At 42.6% G+C, this 24,444-nt stretch overlaps 1 protein-coding gene across 5 annotated transcripts in view; it reads right to left on the minus strand.

Annotated features, from left to right (window-relative positions):
• PCM1 (pericentriolar material 1) overlaps positions 1-23,522 on the minus strand; it is a 1,275,228-nt gene extending 1,251,706 nt beyond the window's left edge. For 3 of the 5 annotated variants that reach the window (XM_085641996.1, XM_085641995.1, XM_085641992.1), the window contains exons 1-3: positions 23,327-23,495; positions 1,270-1,381; positions 505-750 (exon numbers count right to left, since the gene is read on the minus strand). In XM_085641996.1, coding sequence (XP_085498122.1) covers positions 505-750; positions 1,270-1,362 — 339 coding nt within the window. In that variant the 5' untranslated portion in view covers positions 1,363-1,381; positions 23,327-23,495. Of the gene's footprint in view, positions 1-504; positions 751-1,269; positions 1,382-22,879; positions 23,019-23,326 lie in introns of those variants that run through there. The other 2 variants (XM_085641994.1, XM_085641993.1) reach the window with 2 other exon arrangements.
• Positions 23,523-24,444: the final 922 nt, after the last annotated feature.

Below are 24,444 nucleotides of genomic sequence, written 5' to 3' on the forward strand. Positions count from 1 at the left end.
TCCTTGTTGAAGAAGGTTTACAAAAAGATCTCCACTTCCCACAAGAGAAAAGTCACTCATGCACAAAAGAAAGCATGCTGCATTGCCATTATTTAGCAGCTAATAGAGTGAAGAACTGCCAGAAACATATCAAAACTACTACTATTCAATGACAGCCACTGACAAATAAATACTGGTCTAGACTCCACGGTGCTAAAAGACTGTTCTGAGAAAAGTCTGGAAAGTAGGGTTGGCTTTAAGCATTCATTAACTTCCCACCAGCAACCTAAGTCTGAATTTCTATCAAAGATAAAAGATTGTTCATTTAACACTGAAGTAGCATTCGGAGTCAGACAGAATGATCACACATATAATACAGAGGACAAAAATATTCATTGAGGTTATGTTCCCACTTTTACACTTCATTCTGTTTGAACACCATCAATGGTTCAAATATTAAACCAAAGTATATGGTACAATGAAGTACAGTATGTAAACGTTTCTTGGGTTCCTCTGAAAACAAACCTGATCGAGGTCACTGAAATTGATTCGTTGTCTGAGTTTCTCTAACTCTGCCTGCTCTGGAACAGACATCTGTGTAACATATCTTGTATGTGGAAACGTGTGGGGAGCTTTAGTCCTCCTTCGCCCAGCTCCAGGTGAGGATTCTGGAGAAATGTCATTAGTCAATCTTGTCTCACTGCTGGTTGCAAACTTTTTCTTGTTTTTCTCTGCCGATCGGTTTGCTTTCTTTTGCTGACTTCCCCAGTCCTACAAAAAAATTTAAATAAAAGGAGGGCATTTTTATTAAGAATAAAATAGACTTGAAACAATGATAGGCTTGGAGAGTATCCTTCAGAATGGACAACTTTTTATTTTAATAGGTGGTGACCTGTATACAATGTCTGTTTTGGATGCGGAGAAGAGTTGGCAATTCACTGTTAAATTGAAACCTCCCAAACAGATGCCAAGGTGCAGGTCAGAATCCATAATTGAATAGAACCGCCCAGACGCACTGTATTCCGAGGAAAAAGAGCTTCACAAAACACCCAATCGCATTTACTATCTTCACTACTATTGATAGGCAAGTGACTGATTTGTTGTATTTAAACCTCAAAGAAGGATGGTCAAGTGGGGACAGGGGTGTGATAGGAAATAAAGGAAAATGGGTGAAATGAGGATTGCAGGGAAATGGGCCAAGAGGTTCAATCGGTATGTCAGTAAGACCATCTGCTACAAACATGTATGACATGGTATTTCCCAAGGGCTAAGATAGCGAAATAGTTTTACCATGTTGTTCAGCCGGTCTTCAAGACTCTCAGTCCAGTTAGGCAATCCTGAACTGCAGAGATCTTCTTCAAAAGGTCCACCTCCTGTTGCCATGGTTAGCAGCTACAAACGCCTGTAAAGCACAAGGCACTGATAAATATTGGGCACCTCAAAGCACAGTAATCATGATGGATGTGCTCAAAAAAGTAAACAATACGATAAAAAAAAGCTATGTTTGTGACCACAGATATTTAATTGAAACAAATATTTACTTCATATGAGCTTTCATATTAAAGGTCTTCTACCTTCACACCCTGCGAGTGCTATTTCTGTGTCTAAGTTCACGTCTGCTCTATCTTATGTATAAAGTGCAATTATATAAACCACTGCATTTCCTGTACACTAAACAGGAGTTTTATGCAATAAAATAAAAAATATAAAAATGGATTCTACCCTTATAGAACCGATACAAACGAAAAGAAGCAGTAGTTTAACAAGGCAACGACTGCTTTATCAAACAGATAAGAGACATTCTGAAATACAACTGTAGTGTATTATCAATGGGTGGCCCGACACACAGTAGAATGCCAATATAAACAGAAAACAAAAAGAAGCATGCATGAGAAATTTCCAATTGACGTGAAAGATTTTTACAAAATGTCTAGGATTCCAAGAAGTTACACAAAAGATAATAAACTGCTTCCGAAACAAGCACAGGACAATAGGTCTGCCAAGCATGAGATTTGTTAAAAAAAATGTTTTGCTACATATGCAATAAGCATTACATTTCTAAAAATAAGACACATCCATCTAAAGGTGGAGTGCATAAGTTTATGACAAAAAAGGAGTAAAAAAATGGCCCACCAAGAAAATTAATCAACAAAAAGGACATACAGCCGGGGGCGTGGCTACGGCGCCGCGTAAGATGGCCACCTAGGGCCTCCGCTCTTCCACATCGGGACCTTCTCTCAACGTTACCGGCATGGTTTTCCGCCGCAACTGGCCGTTTGACACCCGCATCGCTCCAAGGAACAATCCGTGCCTCTGGTGAGGTGATTTATTGATGCCGATAGACACGCGCTTCGCTGTTTTGATCACCATGGTGATTTCCTCGGAGCGGCAGCCATTTTAACTATGCGCGCTCCGAGATAACGAGTTGTTGTCTCAGCTGAGGTGATTTTCGCCCGCCTTGTAAAACGTCATACTGCCTGCACGGAAGAGATTCTCTTATGATGCCACCTTCTCTGACTCCATTGCCTTGATATTTTTACCTCAGTCACTACTAATATCTGGATGCTTTTATTTTACATACTACGCTATGCAGGCTCCTCTTTATGAAACAGACTCCTGTTTTTATGGTTTCTTCTCTTGACACCTGGGTCCTATAGCTGTGTACGTTTTTGTGACTCTCACGCTTCGCAGGAGCTACATTGTTGTCTGGAGGAGGGGATAGCCTTGTTTTTCGTCCATTTTCCCCTCTGTTGACTGCAACGCCACCCACTGGGCGCCCTGAGGTCTGAGGACTACTACTTCTTTATGGGAAGGCTGCGTAGTCCAAAGTTTGTTTTTATCCCCACTAAGCGCCCTCCTGTGACAACGAGTTCATCCTCCTCAGCTACGGACTCTACTTCTAACGCAGACCCAATGGCGGGAGTTTCTTCCAATCGCCCTCCGTCTGCGCAAACATCGGCTGGTAAGACTTCTTCACCTACTACTTCATCTAAATGCCTGAAGCAGGATCCTCCTTCTCCAGATAAGACGACACCCCCTGTCTCTCTGGAACTTCTCCTGGATGACATACGCGCTTTACGGCCGTTTGTTGAAGAAACTAATCACAAGATGCAAGTTCTTGAAGAGAAATGGTCCACTATGGAGAGCGGAGTGTCGTTGATGGAGCAGCAAGTTACAGATATTCCAGCCAATTCACAGCGAATCTCCTCCTTGGAAAAGTCGGTCCTCGCTCTTCAGCAGCAGACAGAGGATTTAGAAAATCGCAATAGGAGGAATAATCTACGCGTTTATGGTTTGCCGGAATCTCTGGAAGGGGATGACCCAGTCTCGTTTTTCACCTCCTTTCTCCCGAAGTCTGGATATGCCATCTACCACTTCTCTCAGTATCCAAAGAGCACACAGACTTGGTCCTCGTACATCTTCCTCAACCAAGCCACGTGGAGTCATCATTCTCTTTTTGAAGTTTACTGATCTTCTCTCGGCTGCTAGATCCAAGCGTCAGATCTCCTGGATGGGTCAAAAAGTGTTTCTCTCACAGGACGTCTCCACGGCTACTGCGACCAGACGGAAGGAGTTCTTGAATCTTCGGGCTCCTCTTCGCTCTTTGGGCGCTAGATGTAGCTTATTCCATCCATGTCTCTTCAAAGTCACATACCAGAATCAAACGGTCTTTTCAAAATCCTGCTGAACTCAAAAACTTTATTCATATTCACGCTCCCAATGGCATGGACACCTCCACTTCTCCTAATGGTTGACCATATATCCTTCTTTCCTTACAGGTTTCGTGTTCCTGAAATTACATTTCTTGCCTCCAGTCTTATTGTGGTCATATTGTTCTGATGCTAGATTAGTTGTTTTTATGTAATGTCCCTCTCAGACTTTACCTCCATTCTCGTTTTTATCTTTTAGACATCAGTGTTCTCAAGACTTCTTATCTTGTATATTTATTGATTGCTGACTATTTTTCCTCCTTTTGACTTTTTTCTGTTTAATTACTTTTCTTTGTTTTGTTTTATTCTAACAGGTTCGTTGGGTCTTTTTCAATTTGTGTGCCTCCTCTTCTGTTTTTTCCCTGTCCTGGTGTGGTTCGGACTCCCGCATGTGGCGAGCTCGTCTTGTTGAGTGTCACCATCGCTTTCTGTTCTCCTCCCCCCTCAGGTATGTTGTATTCAGTCATCCTTTTGGATATGTACTGTCTCTTCTTGTCTTTTCCTCTCCCTTCTCCCCCGTTATCCCTTCTGTCCCTCTTTATTTATTGGTTGTACCTTTCCCTTCTCTTTTGCTCCTTCTCATTATCTCTTTCCCGGTACATACTTTTTCCATTTTTTCTTTTTTGTGCTTACTATGTTTCCCTTCTTGAATTCTCTCTTTTCTTTCATTTTCTCTTCCCTTCTATCTATTGGCATTCTTTTCTCTCCTTTTGCTCTTACGGCTTTTCTTTTTTCATTAAATTATTACTGTTTTTACATTCAAAGTTATTTCTTGGAATGTAAAAGGTTTTATTAATCCTATTAAGCGACAGAGAATACTTTCCCACCTGGCTTCTTACAATCCTGATTTAGTTCTTTTACAGGAAACTCATCTCACTGAAGCCGAGTCGCTTAAGCTGAAAAGATGCTGGGTGGGTACGGTCCTTTTCTCCCCATCTTCCAATAAAAATGGTGCTGCTATTCTATGTCACAAGAAACTAAAATGTAAGGTTGTATGTATCCCAGGATAATGACACTGAAGGTCGATGGGTACTAGCTAAGTTATTGATTAATTCTGTACCTTTAACTGTTTTTAATGTTTATGCTCCTACTCAACCGGATTGTAATTTCTGGCTTTTAATTACAACGAAATGTTTCCAACACAGAGATACCATGTTTATTTTAGGTGGTCATTGTAACCAGATTGTTGATCCGTTTCTTGATCGCAAGTCATCTGTCCGCTTTATACCTCACAAATCCCATAAACAATTCCTTGACACTATTTCACAATCGCATCTCATTGACTCATGGAGGCTCTCACACCCTGACACTTTAAGACTATTCCTTTTTCTCTCCCCCTCACGCTTCTCTTTCTCGGCTTGATTACATTTTTCTCTCCCAATCCCTTTCCCAAAATCTCTTATCCTCTTCTATCGAACCCATAGTTATTTCTGATCATGCTCCTATTGTAACAGACTTTGATCTTCTTCCTTCCCGCCCTAAATCTTCTCGCTGGCGGTTCAATAACTCTTCTTACGGACCCTCTTTTCTCTTCTTCTTTTCTTTCCTTTGCCAACGAATTCTTTTCACTCAATTCTGATCCTTCTCTGTCCCCCTATCTGGTCTGGGATTCTTTTAAGGCGACGGCACAAGGGTTCATTATTGATTTTGTTTCCAAGAAAAAGAAACTCTTTCTCAACAAACGGAAAGCTTTGTTGGCTCATATCAAGTCTTTAGAACATAGATTTTACACTTCTTTTACCAATTCGGTCTTACCAGATCTCATACGTGCTAAACTCGAATTTAACAAATCTACTACTGATAATGCTTCCTCAGTTCTTCTTCGAAGTAGTGCCCGTTACTACGGTGGTCGCAACAAAGCGGGTAAACTCTTAGCTAACTATCTCAAGTCGCGTAAGGAGCGTACTTCTATAGATTCTATCTATTCTTCAGATAATCTACTTGTTCACAAAGGGCAAGATATACTTACCCAATTCCAGCTTTTTTATCAATCCCTTTATACTCCTGAATCCCCTCCTTCCTCCTCTCTTATTCAATCATATTTTGAGAAACTTCCTACCCCTTCTACTTCACATCTCAATTTTCTTGGCCTTGAGCACGAACTTTCTCTTACTGAACTTGATAGCGCCTTAAAGACTCTTACTAAAGGTTAGTCGCCGGGACCTGATGGTTTTTCTGTCGAATTCTACATGCATTTCTCTGATCTCTTACTTCCTAAACTTTTAACACTCTTTCAATCATTCTTCCTTTCTGGTAGGGCGGCAGGTACTTTCCATGAGGCCACGATTTGCCTTATTCCCAAGGAGGGTCGTGACCCTCAATTTTGTAAAAATTACAGACCGATATCTTTAGTAAATGTGGACTATAAATTATTTGCTAAATTGCTTGCTCTTCGCTTGGATCCTCTTATGCCCCATCTCATTGGCAAGGAACAATGTGGCTTTCTTAAGGGTAGACTTACCTCGGACAACTCTCGTCTTTTCCTCAACGTTCTAAATAAAGTCTCATCTCTCTCCATCCCTCTAGCTGCTATTTCTGTTGATGCTGAGAAGGCATTTGACAGAGTGGATTGGTCCTTTCTGTTTGCTGCTTTACGCTGGCACTGTTTTGGCCCTAAATTCATCTCCCCCATTTCCCTACTTTATTCTGCTCCCAAAGTGTAGGAAGGTGGATATCTGACTATGGTTACCCCCAACTTTTTGCCTAGTGTCTAGCTGGTTTTTCGACTTAGTTGGCCTGAGATCCTGCCATTCAGGGTCTCAGGCTGTCTGCTCTCTCTTTAAAATGGACTCCATGTACCCTAGGTACATTCCCAATTGGTAAGGATCACCTTATTGGACCCTGTACAGTGTACCCTAGGTACCCAGGGCATAGGTGTACCCTAGGCCTCCCAGGGGCTGCAGCATGTATTATGCCACCCCTGGTCTGGCCTTCCAATCAGACACAACTGGCTGATCACTCAGCTGGGGCAAGGTCGTGTAATCACCCCTTGCTTAGATATAGTATGCCTATATCTACCCTTATATATAGACACATGTGTACCTATCAGTCACTCCTATGGCAGGCCTTAACAATCCTGGAGGCAGAGTGCTTGGTAACATGTGAGATGGTGCTCTAGCATGAGCTGAGCCTGTCTGCAGCTTTCGGAACCATGTCCTTATAGCTGTTCTATGATATAGCCTACCATATACTCTTAAAGTGCCTTATAATCTTAAACGGTTATGGTAACTATGGTTTGGCTGTATCAAAACATGTCGTGTAAGGTGTCTAACACTTTGGAATAATACCCCCATACCATTTCTGGTGATGAGGATATTATTCCTCCCTTCTAGAGACATGTTAAAATCCTACTTTGCTGTTTAACTCTAACCAAAGCCTCAGCATCACAAAATGGATGCTGCTGCCACAGACAAGACCTCCTGCTGCTGGGAGTGATCCCGGCAAGAGAGGCTTGGACAATAGGTTTCCTGCTTGGGGAGGTGCTAGCACCTCCCCAGACAGCCTTTAGTGTATTGGGGCAGGGAGGGCTGAAAGGAATGAGACATGCCTGGGGCACACAAGGTGCTCCATGCATAGTCCAGTTCAAACCAGGGCTGGGGCACTCCAGCCCCAGTCCTGGCGCGAAACTGGACAAAGGGAAGGAGGTGTAACCACCCCCCCTCCCAGGTCCCACCCATAAGGCGTGACCTAGCAGGTAACCCAGCCCCCCAGATTAGTATAAGAGTGGTAGCTGGGCCCCAGGAGATTAGATTATCCTGAACCTGCAACTTGAACAGAAACTCTGGACCTTCGACATTCGACGAAAGAAGAAGACTGAAGAATCTCCCTTGTGGCCAAGGAGTGGCTACCCTGTGCAAACAGGCACCATCAAGACACTACCCTTTGCTTTGCTGAAGTTCTACGAGGGACCGACTGCAGAGCCCGACCAGAGCCTTGACTTCCAGACTTCTCCGACCCTGATCCACATCCACAGCCGAGCTGAGATCCGTGGAGGCGACGAGAGACGTGGGACCGGCTACCTGGGAAAAGTGGCTAGTATCTTCCAGCGCAGCTTCTGAGGCACCCTCGAAGTTGTGCACCGGGGATTGAGAAACCCCAACCCCAAGCACCATCTGCACCGAAGATCAGCTCCCCACACTCCACGAGTCCTGCGTGGGGCCCTTCTGCATTTTCCTGCTTGCCGCACCTGTCCGGTTGCTTGCCCGTTGGCTAGTGGCCTCTGTGACGACGCATCCTGAAATCTTCACTGCTGGTTTGGCTCCTCCAGACTGGCTCCCGCTTCCTTGCAAAAGAGAAACACCCCAGACCTTCCTGGTCTGCACCAGAAGCAAGTCCTCTGTTCTTCGTGGGTTCCGCTTGCCAAGGCTTGGTGAGTCCTAGTTCAACTTCGACACCGCCGACAGCAAGAGCCTTCGTGGGACAGCTCGCCTCCTGGTCCCAGTGGCTGCAGTGACAAGCTTCACCTTCACCTGCAATCTTCACGACATCGCCTGGTTCCTTCCTGGTTCCACGTGGTCACTGGCTAGTGACCTTGACTCTGTCCCTTCTGCTTGCAGGTCTCCTCTCTTCTTGATCCCAGCCTTGGGATCCACCGGACACTCTTCACTGACTGCCTGTCAGCAACTTTCCTTCAGGCATCCATAGGAGTCCACGACGAAACCCGACGCAAGTTCACACCTATGCACCCGCAGCCCGTGGGCTAGGTAACTTGGGTACTTCGGTGCTCACAAGGGTAGTGACTATCCTAGGGTCTAGTTTCCGAGTCTCGACTCTCTAGCTGCTTTAGAAGTGTCCTTAAACTGTTAATTTCTAACTGCTAGTAATTCTATCGACTTTTACGCATTACGCGTGAGTGTTTCCACTCTGCACCTGAATCCCGTGGGCCTCCCACTTCCTAACTGTTGCTAGTGTAGTGTAGCCCCAGCGATTCCCTAGGCCTATCCTATTTCCGTGACAGTGGTCCTTATACCACTTCTTTAGTATATGGTTTGCGTGGCCCCTAGGGCCTAACTGTATTACTTACCTGTGTGACTTAATGTATGCTTAAATAAGACTGTGTTGTACTTACCTCTAATCTCATAAAGAGTGCTGAGGGTTTGACTAGAATAAATACACTTTATTTTATATATATATCTGTTGTGGTGTCCTTTCATTTGGTATTCAAGGGATTATATATGGTATCACAGCTGGCTTCACATGCCATTCAGAGTTTAGCCTAAGACTGCTCTTGTCCATGCTACCACTAGGATAGCTGGTCTATAAGGTTGACTTTACAACCAATCACCATAAGGGTTGTTTGGACTGATACAAGGTGTACACTAGAACTAGTGACATCATACATCAGGCCAACTTCTCACACAAAGCTTCTGTTCTAGTTAACGGTCATTTAACCCCTTATTTTCCTCTCCAGCGCGGTGTCCGTCAAGGCTGTCCTTTATCTCCGCTTCTTTTTGTTCTAGCCCTTGAACCCTTTTTGACTTCGATTCGGAATAACGCATCCATCTCTAGTTTTCCGTATGGTAGTAATCAATTGAAACTCTCTGCTTATGCAGACGATATCCTTTTATTTATCTCTGCCCCGACTCATCTGTTCCTGCCTTATTATCTGAATTCAATTCCTTTTCACAGGTCTCTGGTTACAAGATTAATTCAGATAAAATGGAGATTCTCCCCCTTACGAAAGTCTGCCTTCCTCATCATTTTTTCTCTACTGGTTTCGCCTGGAATTCCTCAAAAATTAAATATCTGGGTATATGGTTCTCTAATTCCATCTCCTCATCCATTCAATTCAATATGTCTGCTGTCCTTTCCCGTATTGATAAATCACTCTCCTCTTGGAACCCTCTTTATCTCTCGTGGTTGGGCCGGCTGGATTCGATTAAGATGATGATATCCCCCATCCTCATATATATATCTTTTCCATGCTCCCTGTACACATCCCCAATATTCACTTTAAACGTCTCGACTCCTGCCTTTCAAGATTCCTATGGAAAAATAAAAAGTCTAGGATTGCTTTAGCCTCTCTTCGTAAGCCGAAATTGAATGGTGGAGTTAATTTCCCTGACTTTCGCCTCTATCATAAATCCTTTTCTCTACGTCAAGCCTCCAGATGGCTTGCATCAGAATCTTCTCCTTTTACTCCTCTCTGGCTTTCCATAGAGCGTACCCTACTTTCTCCCTTTTCTCTTACTGAGGTTATACATTTTTCTACCAAGAATTCATACACTTCCTTTCCCTTATTTAAATATACCTCTTCCCTTCTGAGACCATTGGTCCAATCTGCCCCAATTACTCAAGAATCCTTTTTGGAGACTCCCATTTGGCATAATTCGCTTATTCTCCTAAACAATAGACCTATGTGTTGGACTTCTTGGAGATCTATGGGTCTCATATGGGTTAACCAACTCTTCGATGGACTTCTTCCCTGCTCATTTCCTCGTTTTCAACTCCTATTTCAGTGTCCTCAATCCTTTTTGCGCAAGTTCTCCGTTCTCATGGCTCTTATTCTCGACGTTTGCTATTCTCTTCCTTCCTCATCTTCTCCTATTGCCCCATCTACTCTTCTTCAAATTTTATCTACCTTTCCTAAAGCTTCTCTTATTTATAAATTTTTCTCCTCTCCCAATCCAAATCGTGTCAAGTCTAAACTGGAACTTGCTTGGGAGTTAGATTTGGGATGCGACTGGTCTGTTACTCTTTGGGAAAAAATTTGGTCCAGATCTCAAAAAATATCTCGCTCTGCTTCTTTGACCCAATCTTTGTTTTTTCTCATCATAGACTATATCTGTCCCCAGTTTCTCTTTCTCGCTTTTCTATCTCTACGGATTCTAATTGTTGGACCTGTGGCTTCCCTGGTGCTGACCTTCTCCACCTCTTCTTTCTATGCCCTCCTGTTGCTGCATTGTGGCATAAAGTTTGGTCCTACATATCGCGTCTATTTGCAATATCTATTCCCTATTCTATACCTCTTCTCTTTCTAGGCAGCCTTTCTGATTCCTTTGACCTCCTTCCACACTCCTCTGGTCTATTAGACCTTATGCTTGCTCCAGCATTCCAGCACATATCTTTTAATTGGAAAACTCTCAACAAGCTTTCTATACAATGTTGGTGGGATTCTCTTGGTCACCTTCACAGACTTGATGTGGCATTTGCCTCCTCCTGCACCCCCACTCTTAACAGAGATCTCTTCTGGTTACCCCTTACATCGTACCTTGATCGCATGGCCTTGGAAAACAATTAGCATTTGTCTTCTGAAAATTTTAAACCTCCTTGAATGTTTTTGCTCTGTCCTCCCTTTCTTAGTTTTTCTTGCTTCTCCTAATATTGCTATATTCACTGATTAATATGTTTGATTTTCTTATTTGCCTATTTACTATGCCCTTCTTTTTCTTCATATCTCCTTTGTAGAGCTTTCATTCCCTCTTTTCCTTTTACTTTCCTCCCTCTTGTTTCCCCTTCTTTCTTCTTTCCTTCTTACTCATAAAATTCTATAAAATGCTTTTGTCTTTTTTGCTATGTAGTATTAACCTATTGGCATTTCAGTTATGTATTGGATAATTGTGTGTGTAATGGTTGGTATCTCTCGGTTTTTAACAATTCTTCTCAATAAAGCAATTCAAAATTTAAAAAAAGAAAGGACATACAGCCAAATGAAAGCAGAGATTGACACATTAGCCTTCCAGCGGAGGTTTTCTACTTTTCAGGTAGATGTGCACATATGAACAACCAAAATCCCATCAGTCACAGTGAAACAAGCCCACAAATGACCCTTTGCTACATGCTCTTTGCGGTAATGGGTGGAAGGAATTTCTGAATTAAAATTAAACTGACCAATGGATGATGAGAGCCAAAACCATATGTATCTATGTTTATATGTACGTATATTTATCATGATTTTTTTTTAGGGAAAAATAAGGCTGGTGAGACAGCCAAATCTTACACAATTAGTTTATGATGAAAGTATATGCAATTTAAGCATAATTGATTGGAGGTAGCAAATATAAAGGAGTATATGCAGTTAACTACTCCTGCTCAAGGACAGCGATATGGTTTTGGTAAAAACATATTGCTTTCGAAGGCTGGAAAGGGATGTACAGCACAGAAGCTCTTACCTTCCAGATACTGGCTAGGGATTTTAATTTAAAATTAATTCCAATATGTGATGATTCTCATTACAAGACCTTTTGCATTGCAGCAATGTCCCTTCAGCTCAATCTACATCCTGTCCTAAGTTGTAGGAAGTTATTACATGACTGGCAAAGCAGAATTACCTCATGGAATTTCCACTCCGCCCGACGCCAAATGGGTTCTTTTCCCACACCTTGTTTTTCAGGGTGTGGCAGAACCGGACCCAATTTTAATGTGCAATAATTTTTGCACGGCAACTAAAGATGAGGCTTTACTTTGGCTGGAGGGGCACTCAAGCCTCATTTCCTATTTCTTTCTGATAGGGGAGCATACAACACTCTCCCCCTAAGAAACCTGGATTCTCACCCAATGTATATTGGCATGCAGAAGCCTCCTCACCTAACTGATTTAGTAGGGGGATGATTAATTAATAAATCTTTTCACAATACAATCAATAAAAAACATTGTCCTTCCCTGTACTACTGGGCAGCATAAATGCCCTCAATGAATGAGTAGATTTTTGGAGACAGAAAATGTCTCAGCAATGCCATTCGGAACTTAGCGTGCAAGATGGCACAGCACTCTGGTCATGGCTGTACAGGGGTAAGATCATAGCTGCCACACCCAAATAATAATTACAATAAATGACGACACATGGTCCTAAAGTGTATGAATCTGAGCAGAGCCGCAAACACGACCAATCTGCTGGTGTCAATTAAGACCAATGTAAACTGGTAGGCCACTCGACTGGGGCTGATTTTTCTATAGGCGACAGAAAATGATATTCCTCCAGAATCCTGAAAGAGTGTAGTTGCTGAACCAATACAAAAATACATGACCATTCGCTTGCCAAAAAAGTAGAGTAATTTGTGTAACACACATTTGTTCCAAAGTTTAATAAAAAATTATTTTACGTTGTCAAATGGATGGATGGATGGATGGATGGATGGACAAAAGACAAAATATTGACTCCAAAATAAGAGAGGAGCTTTAGAGAAGGCATTTCAATGGTGGACTGCTATTTTAGCCTCCAGAGGAAATGGTCCACTCTTCAATTTTGTGGTTTCAGAAATCACCGGATAGTAAATTTAGATACAACTCGTATACTAGATTTGTTTGTAAAAGAAGCAAAAATTTCTCTTGTTATCTGGAGGATATCTGTGTAGAGATAGCTGAAAGTTATAAATATTTATGATTAGAGTTTCACAAATGTTTAAGATGGTTTGATTATTTTGGTCAGGTTGTGGTGTGGGCTCAGAAAACCATCTGTGGGGTTACGTAAACTTAACTCTGACTTTGGGACTATTTGATACAACTATTAATAACAGCTTTAAAGGACCCCACCACTTGGTATTATATGGGGTTGAACAATATGCCTTAGATCCGAAGACAACCTTGTATGCCTTGGAGATACGTGGAAATAAATTATGAACTTTTTATCTAATACTATGATTCAAGGAATTACGGGCTCACCTCTTGGTAGGATTTAGTAAATTGGCATGTTTCGGGTTATCTTTATTCTCTTTTGATTAACAAGTATAATATAGCCTTATAGCCCGCCGTAGCAGGCTATACTGGCTGTTAAAGGCCCGCTGCAGCGTTAAAGGCCCGAGCCGAAGGCGAGGGACTTTAACAAAGCAGAGGGAATTTAAAAGCCGGTATAGCCCTTCTATGAAGGGCTATAAGGCTATTAGAACATTCTGCCCTCTAGTGGCAGAATGTTCTAACAAAACAAAGCCTTCAGGGAGCGCAAGGGGATTGAAATCCCCTCAGGCTCCCTGAAGTCTTTGTTCACAGCCAGAGCTGTGAACAAAGACACATTGGAATGTTGGTGCTCCGGGCTTATACCAGCCATTATAAGCCCAGAGCGCACCATTGTTTTCAATGGAGCTCCCAATATTCCAATGTTCTAATAAAGTTTCTCTAATGTGCTGGAGAGAGCTTCAATGTAGTGCGCAATGTTAGGCTACCTCTAACTTAAATCAGATCAGACGATTAAAGCATTATTTGTTAAATACAACAGTGTTCAATAAGACTAGTTTATTTTGAAATCATAAATGAAGCTTTTAGCTCTCAGAATGTCATGTATTAAAGAGATTATTTATGATCTAAGGAAAAGATAAAGGCCTCGGTCCCAATGGCTTACAAGAGAGAATCAATGTATTAGCAGATGTAACTCCTCCAACTACCTGGAAAGTACAAGTGATAGCATCTTTTGACCTGTTCAACAAAAAATGCCTGTGAAATCACAAACCTTCACACAAATCAGAGATACAAGGAACAACTTCCCAAATCTCAAAGGCAAAGAACAGATGGTCAATAAAGTCATTTATCGTCCAAGGAGAACAATGTCAATGTTCAGGTTATCTCCTTTGAAAAACTTCTTATGATCATTGCCAAACTTCACACTGACTTACAACTAGGCATGGGTGGTGAACTCCGCTCCGTTCGTGGCGTTTTCTGCACTCGACGATCCACGGAGCGCAGAAAACTATGCTTCGCATAGAGTTTTTTCCCCCGCTCGCAATCGCGAACGTTAAGTACGCAACCGCAAGCTGACGCTCAGGTAGAATTTCTACATGAGCGGCAGGAATACCAGCGTGAACTGCAGTTTGCACTGCACCCCGCCACTTGCGGAACCCCACAGTGTTTTTTTGTAACTTTGCGGAGTTACGCGTCACAAAACTCTGCAAACTACGCCCCGGCCCGCTTACAACCAATGATTTCAGATGAGATTTTAGATAAGATTTTTCTTTGATTTAGAGTAGACCTCTACTGAGATCAACAAGAGGTAAAAGTACATTTTAAATTTCCATTATGAAACCAATCACAAATGTATCTTCTTCAAAATATTTTTTCAAAACAACAATTTAGAAATGTAAACAAATTATAGCAGACACATTTTTTGGGTGGACATTTAAAAAGCATTAAGCCTTGTACACTAGATTTATTATATCTAAGGCTTATATTTTTTAAAAAGCAAGGTTCTGTTTGGGCAACCAAATAGTACCAGAGATAAATCTTGCACACCTCCATTTCAAAGATCACATAAGCCTGTAACATTGTCGGGATTATTCTAGTTTTTTGTGAAAGCTTTTAACGGTAAAATCCCTAACCGCATTAGGATAAAGCGTTGCACCCTGTGCACTAGTGTAAATCGCAAGTATACTTGCGGGGTTTTATATTCTATAGTGTCTGCGTAGTGTGTATACTTTGATAACTGTGAACGGTGCTTGACATCAACCTCTTAGCTTATTCTTGGAGTCAGGGTTTTCAAAAATAACCTCAGGAGTGCGGGGGTCCAAGACTTTAAACGTTTTATTGTGCAGTGAGAAAGATCGAATACCATGTTAATATTCTTGTTAAAAGTATATTGCATAGACTGGGTTTCAAATGTCTCAAGTTTTAGTAAGCACCTTAAGGATCCTGCCTCAGCATGTAATAAATGATATGCCCTTATTATTATGTTTGCTATAGTTCTAGCGAAGGAGACAACCATGGACAACTCGAGGCCCAATGCTTGGACTAGAACCACTTGATTAACCTTAATCATTTTACAAAGCAGCATACCTACTCTCATATTCGTAGCTTGCCATTTATTAACTGGAATGTATACGAGGGCATGCGATAAAATAGGGGGAATTTTCATGCGGTAGACCTCTATTATGGAATAAAAATGTCTGTAACTAGAGGAAGAATATAGCCGCTTCAACACGCCAATATGATTATCTGCTTTAAGGCAGATATGTAGAAAATGGGAAGAATCTTGTAAGGTTTGCGAGAAAATTCTCCCAAAGTAGGTATATTCTATAGCTACCTCTACAGGCCTTCCACCGAGTGTCCAGTAAACACAAGTAAAATGTTTTTTCCCTCTAAAAAGGTACTACCTTTGTTTTAAGAATGTTTGCTTTTAAAAAAAGGTTTTAAAAAGCTATCGGTGCTGGGATAGACCACGCTTCATCTTGTTTTTCAATCCTGCATATTTTCTGATGTGTATTCGAGAGTTTACCATAAAGTAGTCGGTTAGTAATGCTTGTGGATTCCCTTTTGATTCTAATATGGTTTCTATTTTCTCAAATGTTCTTACTATTGGTGATTCAAATTCAGAACACAGAGGGATGTAGATATTAAAGATAAACACATTTTGGTCAGTGATGGGTCTTTCTTTCCAGTACTTTATCTTGATGCACTGAGCATCGTTGCAAGACATATGGATGATTTCCAGATCCCACTATTTCTTCCCTTAACAGAATAGTGAGTCCACCTTTTGCGTGGCCTTTTCACACTCCCACTGCCGGAATGTCAACTGCGAAATGTTTTTGATCAAAGGTGTTTAAAGACCATGTTTCTTGAGACAGACTATTGCAGGGGGAGTTTCCATAGTTAGTGCTGGCTTTTGAGGATCCTTGCTGGCGACGTTCAATGATGCAATAGTCAGAAGTTTGATAAAAAGGGAGTTGGTTTACCTTTCCCAGCCTATTACTATTCAGGGTATACGAGATCAAAGACCAAGAGTTAACCTTTGATTACATTTTTTATTTGGTTGGATTTGTTATACCAGCTTAATCTCGCCCCATCTTTAATACAAATGGTTAGACCAAGAGATAACCTTTGATGACATTTCTAATTTGGTTGGGTTGTTATTTCAGAAAAAATGCAGGACAGCCAAAGGAGTTGGATAAAGATAAAAACAAAATGGCAGTTCCCTTTTCCAACTCCTGTCATTTTTAACATGACTCACCCATGGGCAAAATAGAGCCTAACACAACAAATTCAAATCCAATGAAAGACGGCCAAATACAAGATAACGCAATACATAGGCAGCAAAAAGAAGATCTTACAAAGATGCGCTTAAAACATGAAACAGCAAATTGGTATGGGAATCAAAGTCGGGCGACTTGTTGTTCACGGAGTCAGCAACGATACAGGAATTACAGTGTCCCAGTAAACAAGGGAAAACCACAAGTAGGTTATCAAGACGCGCAAAAAGATGTTAAAAAAAAACCTATAAAAGTGCCAAAAGACCACACAAGAAGCTGGGGACAGCCCCCGCATACTTCGGCAGATCCAATTGTAAAGTTAACATCGAACCAGGACAGGGAATCAAACATAAAGCCATACACGATCTTCACAAAGACGCAGAAACAAAACAAACTTTTTGGAGAAGGGCACGCAATGGGCAACAGCACATCTACATCAGTCTTAACAATAGGGGCAAATACAAAGGAACCAGAGTTGGTCCAGACCATAAACATTTTTCCACATGGGCAGGACGACGAAGTTCGAGAAGTCCAGTACACTGATCACGAGGAGGCAGCTAAGAATGGTTCACAAGTAACAACAGTAACTTGCCTAAAAATACTGCTTGCGAGCTACCCAAGAAGGTATTCCATGTAGGAACAAAATACCCACAGACTGCAACGGGGAATAGAGCAAACTGCCTGTAAAAGCAGTACATGTAAAATCATTTTTCAACCTTTATATAAATCAAAGGGTAGGCATGACACTTAATCAGGCAAATCTTCTAAGTCTCTTTCAAAACATACCATCATTGACGGACATAAGTGTAGATACAATCAGTGTTCAATTTGAATCCAAAGAGGAAAACACCTCCCAGGAAGATACCGTAGTGATTTGAGCATAAGAATCACTGCCAAATAATTCTAGACTGAAGGCAGTTCTGATCTTTAAAAAACACTTACCTCTAGGAATTGGTTTAAAGACGACCATGAAAAAAATAAGCAAGGAGAGGACTGTTAGAACTGGGGGTCTCTAGTTGGCAGAGGTAGGTACCTTTGACCAAATAGGGACCCTTGCTTCTAGTCAGGGAAAGGGGATTACACTACTGGATAACCCCTGCTCACCCCCTTGGCAGCTTGGCACTCGCAGCTAGGCTTATCTCAGAGGCAGTGTGTTAAGCATTTGTGAAAACACTACTGATGCACACCACACAGGTGTTATCAAAATAAGTATTCTTTATATAGATTTATGACAAGACCATAAACGACAAAAATCCACAATACTGTACTCAATAATTCTTCAAGATGGTAGAAATAGTTTAAAAAAAGGTTCTTCACTTACAAGCAGTTTTTAGCAACAGATAACCCCAACTGGAATTATCACGACGTCGAGGTCAAGGAAATACCAAAGTACGGCGCCGACCGCGAGGTGCGCGGCGTCGGGCCAGGAGTCAAAACAGACCCACAAAGAACAGTACCTTAGAAAAGGGAAAACAAAGACAGCTCACGGCGTCAGGGAGGTGCGGCAGCGTTGGCACTGTGCAGTGTCGGTTCCTTGCTTCAGGAGAGATGATGCGTCGGGACATGGATGCTTGCGCAGGCAAGGGAGGCGTTGGTTCCTGACCGGAGAGGAAGTGGCATCATGATGGCACCGAAACCACAGTTCTGTACGATGTCACGATGACCACCCACGTCGACGATCGGCTCCACGATGATGTCGGCTTTGGAGTCTATGCGGCACAGGAGCAGCCGTCTGGCCGGCGTCGCAAGTTGGAGCAGCACTCATGGCTATGGCAGGCTTACGATGTAGTTCGCCGGCGTCGATGTGGCATGGCAGTCGGCATCGGGTCTACGTTGCAAGTCGGAGCAGCGCTCACGGCTTCGGTGCAGATGAAAGCTTCGTTCGCCGGCGTCAGTGTTGCAAAATTCCCTCTGTAGCAACTAGAACAGAAACTCCCAGATGCAGGCAAACAGAAGGGGTGTAGTCTGGTATCCCTGAGACTTCAGTCAGGAGGCAAGCCCAAATCAAGCCCTTGGAGTAATATTCTGCAAGATGATAAAAGCTCCTTCTCCTCTCCTTGGCAACCAAGACACCACTGCAGGCAAACCCAGCAACACAGCACACTGGCAGGGGGTGCAGTCCAACTCCTACAACTTCCTTGGTTCTTCTCCTTGGCAGAGGTTTGTCTTGTTCCAGAAGTGATCTAAAGTCTTGGGGTCTGGGCCCCAGTATTTATACCCATAAATCCTTTGTCCTCTGAAGGCAGAGGGGACTTTGCCTGGTCCAAACCAGTTCTGTGCAGTCCTGGAGCACTTTGTTTACAGGACTCCTTCTTTCCTTTTGACAGTGTGGGCCAGGGACATCAGCGCACCACAGGAGGTGCAGCCAGCATTGTGCAAAGAAGGCACAGCCCTTTTCAGGCCCAGGTGCAACTCCTCCCATCACTCCACATGCAGATCTCTCTATTCATCCTTGTGCTGACTTACCCTGTCTCCTGGAATCCCCCAGCCCCTGTCACTCACAAACCCAGACACACAATACACAACCTAGCAGAGGCAGGCTTGGACAGTTAGGCAAGAAAATACCTACTTTCTAAAAGTGGTATTTTCAAACACAGAATGTTAAAACCAACTTCACTAAAATATGTATTTTATAATTCTGAGTTCAGGCATACTAAACTCGAATTTCTACCATCTTTCCTGGGTCAGTTAGGATTATAGGATGTTATAATCAAACTGCCCATTCTGGCCTATGGGGAACAGGTAGCCTTGCAATAAAGAAAAACGAAAATGGCTGTAATTCACTATTAGGACATGCCACACAAACCAGGGCATATCCTACCTTATACTTACAATGCACCCTGCCCTTGGGCCTACCTTAGGGGTGTCTGATATGAAGATAAGGGAAGGTTTAGGGACTGGCAAGTGGGTGCACTGGCCAAGTCGACATGGCAGTGAGAGACTGCACACAGGCTCTGCAATGGCAGGCCTGAGACACACTTTACAAGCTGCTTCTGTGTGTAGCACAACCAGTGTTGCAAGCCCGCCAGCAGCAATTGATTTACAAGCCCTGGGCACACATGGTGCACTGTACTAGGGTCTGAGAAGTAAATCAAATAACCCAATTATGGAGTCACTAATCAATACATCAATTTACAATAGAGAGCATATGCACTTTAGCACTGATCAGCAGTGGTAAAGGGCCCAGAGTCATAAAAAAGCCAACAACAGGTCAGAAAAAATACAGGAGGAAGGGAAACAGTTCAGTGGTGACCCTGCAAAAAAGTGTCAAGTCCAACAAGGAGGCTGAAGAACTTGGAAATACAATGTGCATCTTCTGGGACCTGCTCTTCCCCTGGAGCTTTCCCAGACTTCATACGAATTTTCAGATAGGGAGGTATGGAGAGCCTGTAACCTATCTAATGAGACCAAGTGGGAGGCCCCAAGATCTGTTTCCTATCACTTGTTAGAGGAACCTTCCTAGTCCTCTGTATAATGCCCTGTAGCTGTATGTGTGCTCCATAATGAACCAAGGCCCCTAAAGTGACCACCGTAGTGCCCAAGTAATAATGTTTCTTCTAAATATAAGGACCAAAGAGACACTCTCACAAAAAACTTTTGAATCATAATTCAACACTGCATAAAGCCGTACCACTCATTGGAGTCAACATGAAATGAACATTTTCTGATCAGCTGACCAGTTCACCCTTCTCTGGCCAGTATCTCCCCATACCCTCCTTCTGCCTCTCTTTCCTATCCTCTTATTTATGGCTCTACTTTTAAACCCCTTTAAAACCAAAAAGTTGAGTTTCTCATTTGTCTTCTGCTTTACTCAGGAAAGATAAGTGTGTGATGTTGTCATGGCTAATATATAACACGTTGTATACCAAATCCTATGAAATTGGCTCACTTCGTATCTCAATTTTTCAAAGAGGCCCACTTTAAAGTTACTTTTTTACTTTCTGATTTTAAACCTTAACACTATCTTTTGAAATTAAAAAAGACTAAGAAGATATCCATTCAGTAGTTCTTCATTATAATGTTACATAAGATCTAATCAACAGGCAAGGAAAGAAGAAAACAGGAAAGGAAATCTATTACCTTATCCCCAAGATTAAACCATGCTTTTCTAATTGAGGAAATCTTTCTCCTGAATTGTTACTGGATTCCAAGTGTGATCACTTTCAATAGAACCTGGCTTAAGCAAGCAGTTCCGGTGCCCAGTGGTCAAAGTGGACAGGATCTTAGGGGTATGATGTGCCCATACTTTTCTTTTATTTAAAAAAAAAAAAAAAAACAGTTCCTCTGGTTTTTGTGAACAGACAACCATCCTAGGAATCTTAGTTTCAATAGTTGAAATGCGTCAGCTCAAATGCAAGGTAGGGCGCCTCCTGTGCTGTGAAAGCGGGTAGTTGGCTAAACAAGAAACTACCCTCTTGCCAGGGTGCCTGCTTTGCTGAAAGAAATGTAAATATGCGCAACTAGTTAATCTGCAAATGTAAAGGGTGTTTGGGAGACGGTATTGTCTTTAATTGATTAAATCACATGAAGTTTCCTGATGACAAATGTATTTTTTTTTAACGGTATTGCAAGGGAGTTACCAGCTGAGCTACGAAGAGTGTACTTTTAAATGACAGTTATAAAAAAATTCACTACGTACTCTCTGGGTATTATTAAATTCTATATTGTGGAAGCACTTTTATTTCAAACCTTTTTGCGCATTTCGTAGCAGCGTATCTTATACTGTGTGTAATGCAAGTGTAAAAGAATGACTTAGATATTCACAGTTACTATTCTCACCTGCGCCAACCAGGATTCAAGTATGTGTCTCTTCTGGTTACACACACCTATGCAGTTCATTGACTAATAACGGTTTCATAATGTACAATAGCGCATTTCCCACTGATTAACTTAACTTGCATTTGTTTTATTTAAGCTGTGAGCTCTTTTATATGTAGCTACTTAAAGGTGAAACACTGAAAAAAGTTGCACAATACTTTGTTTTTTAGCCAAGTCTTTCACCCTGCCCCCACGCTCAAACTTTTTTTTTTTTTATGCACCTCTACCGCTGCCTCATTGCACTTTTTGAACCTGGGTACTGAATAAAAGAAGGTCTGACTACTTCATACGGCGCTGTTAATATAAGGGCTGGTGCAAGGTAGGATTGTGGCGTCAATACTGCACACAACTGCAGGAAGAAAGAATATGCACTTGCTAACAGAACCACAACGTAGAGGTAAACCTACACCATACCCATAGAGAAGGAGGGTGGGAGCACATTGCCTCACCTCCCAGCACTCAATTTGCCCCAATGAATCATGGTAAATGCAGTGCAAGATAACTGATGTAATCCAAAAGAAGTCCAGAGATAGTAATGTATAGGCTGTAGGTAAGAGGTTTATTAAGCTTGGTTACAGGATGGTAAGTAGGATAACAGGTTAGTAGTTCATTAGTTGAGCCCCACCTAGAGCAGCATTGTTGCTGCTCAGCCCACACACTCCAACTGTTTCTCCCATCAGGCACTCCAGCATTCCACTACCTCATCAGGCATTCTAATATTCCACACACACATCACATTCAAACTGGCTGAGCAGCAGGAATCAGGTAGCTAGGGAAAAGGATGTAAAGCGACATTACAAGTTACAACAATACCACTATACCGTACCCATGCAGCGATGCAGCAGGTGTAGAGACTCTGGGACCCCACTGCACCACAATTGTGGGTTTTATTACAGAACCGGAAGATAGTGGCGTACATTTTCCTTGATTACATACGGGCTTTTGCTAAGACGCCGTATGAGGATTGTGGAGGACCCTGCTTTGTTGACATTTTAAAAAATAACCTTATTCAGGAGTTTCGTAGATAGTTTAATAAAATGTGTCCCTGACGAGAAATAAACTAGCTATAAGAATGCGCGTGACGTCAGTAAGAAATCTAAACAAGAGCAAAGAATAAAACAAACATGACTTCCATTAGTAAAGTAGACCCAATGTTTACAGTATCCACAGCAACAGACCTCACACCCTTCTGAGAGCGGAGCGCGGGGTGGACTGCCAGAGAACTGGAGCAAGACTGAACAAAGTATAACATTTCCAAGTGACGGGGGGGGACTAGCCCCAAAGTCTAGGGCCATAGTACCCAAAGTCTATATTAACACTACAGCTGATAAATAAGCAAGGCGGAGCCTGTGGGACACCGAATAACTTATCAACACAAGTTATGCAAGGTAAGATAGAGACCATCACACAATGAAAAGTTCCCCAACGGGGTCAAGCAACCACTGCATACACTACAGCTGGAAAGATCGAGCAACGGGCACTCACCACAAGCACGCAGCTGGTGGAAAACAGTGCTCTCCGATGGGCTGCTGAGGACGGCACCACGTAGCAAGCGCCGTAGCGGCTTGCCGCAATTGCGAAAAAAACGAAGAAATGCGGGGAGTACCACAGGCGGTTAAAGGAGGAGGGAGTAACGGCCTTTCGGGGCGGGGCAGAAGCGCCAGTAAAACCCGCGAACAATCCCCGCGCCCAGCAGGCGCCAAAACACAGAGCACCTGCCAAGTGAGGAGGGGAATGCGGACGTCAATAGGTACTCCCGCCGCAACCTTTGTTCTGATACAAACACCCGCCATGGGATCCGAACACGGGGGAAGGTCCCAATTAAATACACCCCCATCAGATACAATTACTAAACAATAAAAGCAGCCTTCGTAGCACATACTACAGCCCCTGCAAAACCCCGCTCCCCTAGCGCCGAAATCCTGCGTTTACCAGTTCCCAGGTCTCAATGACACCCAACCGCCGCCGTCCCAGCAGCACCAACACCGCGAGGAGCGCGTAGCGCCTCGTTACCGTGGAAACAGTGCAAACTAGTAGCAGGCCGGAACTTCCACAGCACTCAGGAAGAGAAACAGCGTAATGACAAGCGCACGCCGACGACAGGTTGAAGGGCAAGGGAACGGACCTGACATCATCAATAGACTCGTCTTTCAGTACTAGTCCGGTTGCACAAGGAATAAGACAGCGCCATGTTTGGTGTGGGTAAACTCTTTAGGTTGTCAAATTGCTATGCCTTTTCTCTATTCGGAGACTGAGGTTGTTTTTAGTCACAAAAATTGGAGGCAGAAGGACGATTAGTCTAATGACAAAAAGCAGACGCATATTGCAACCAGTATCATATTTTGCAAATCACTTAGTTACTGATAGCTCCGTTCGCAGAATAAGGAACTGGAGTGTGCCACAGGCTGACTGTAAAGATAGAAGACTCCGTGATTCAATATAAGAAGCTTTATTCCATTAAGCTCCGGAACAGCAGAGAAACACCTCCGCTCTCTTCCCTCAGCTCACCATCCACAACCCACGCTCTAGAATATTAAACCGACGTGGAATAGTGGAGCGAGAGCAGAAGGCAGAGGAGCGAGAACACATTGAAATAATGACGTGACAAATAATAAAACACAACACATCTTCCTCCTTATTAAACAAAACAATAGAACTAAGATACATCATCACAAACGTAATCCGACATCCATTTGGGTTTATGACGAATGCGTTTGTCACATTGTGGTAGGTTTACATTATTGTTGCTTTGTTCCCCACAAGACGGCAATACATGTTCTTCACTAGAAAGTAAATTAACATCAACACCACTGCCACACACAGTAACATCATTGTTGACATCAGAAGAATTAGCATCATCAATAATACAATTTTCATCAGAATTGGCAAAGGTACTATTCGCTGTGATTATGTCCCACTCAGAATGAGGATCAGACGAGTGGGTTGATCTAAGAGGGAAAAATTTGCTAGACCAACTTGAAGAGGGGCGAAAAATGGCTACTCTTTTAAGATTCCAAACCTTACCATTAGACAATTGTACAGCATTTTTA

The sequence above is a fragment of the Triturus cristatus genome, chromosome 2_2 (genome assembly GCF_964204655.1).
Source record: "Triturus cristatus chromosome 2_2, aTriCri1.1, whole genome shotgun sequence".
NCBI classification, from domain to species: Eukaryota; Metazoa; Chordata; class Amphibia; order Caudata; family Salamandridae; genus Triturus; species Triturus cristatus.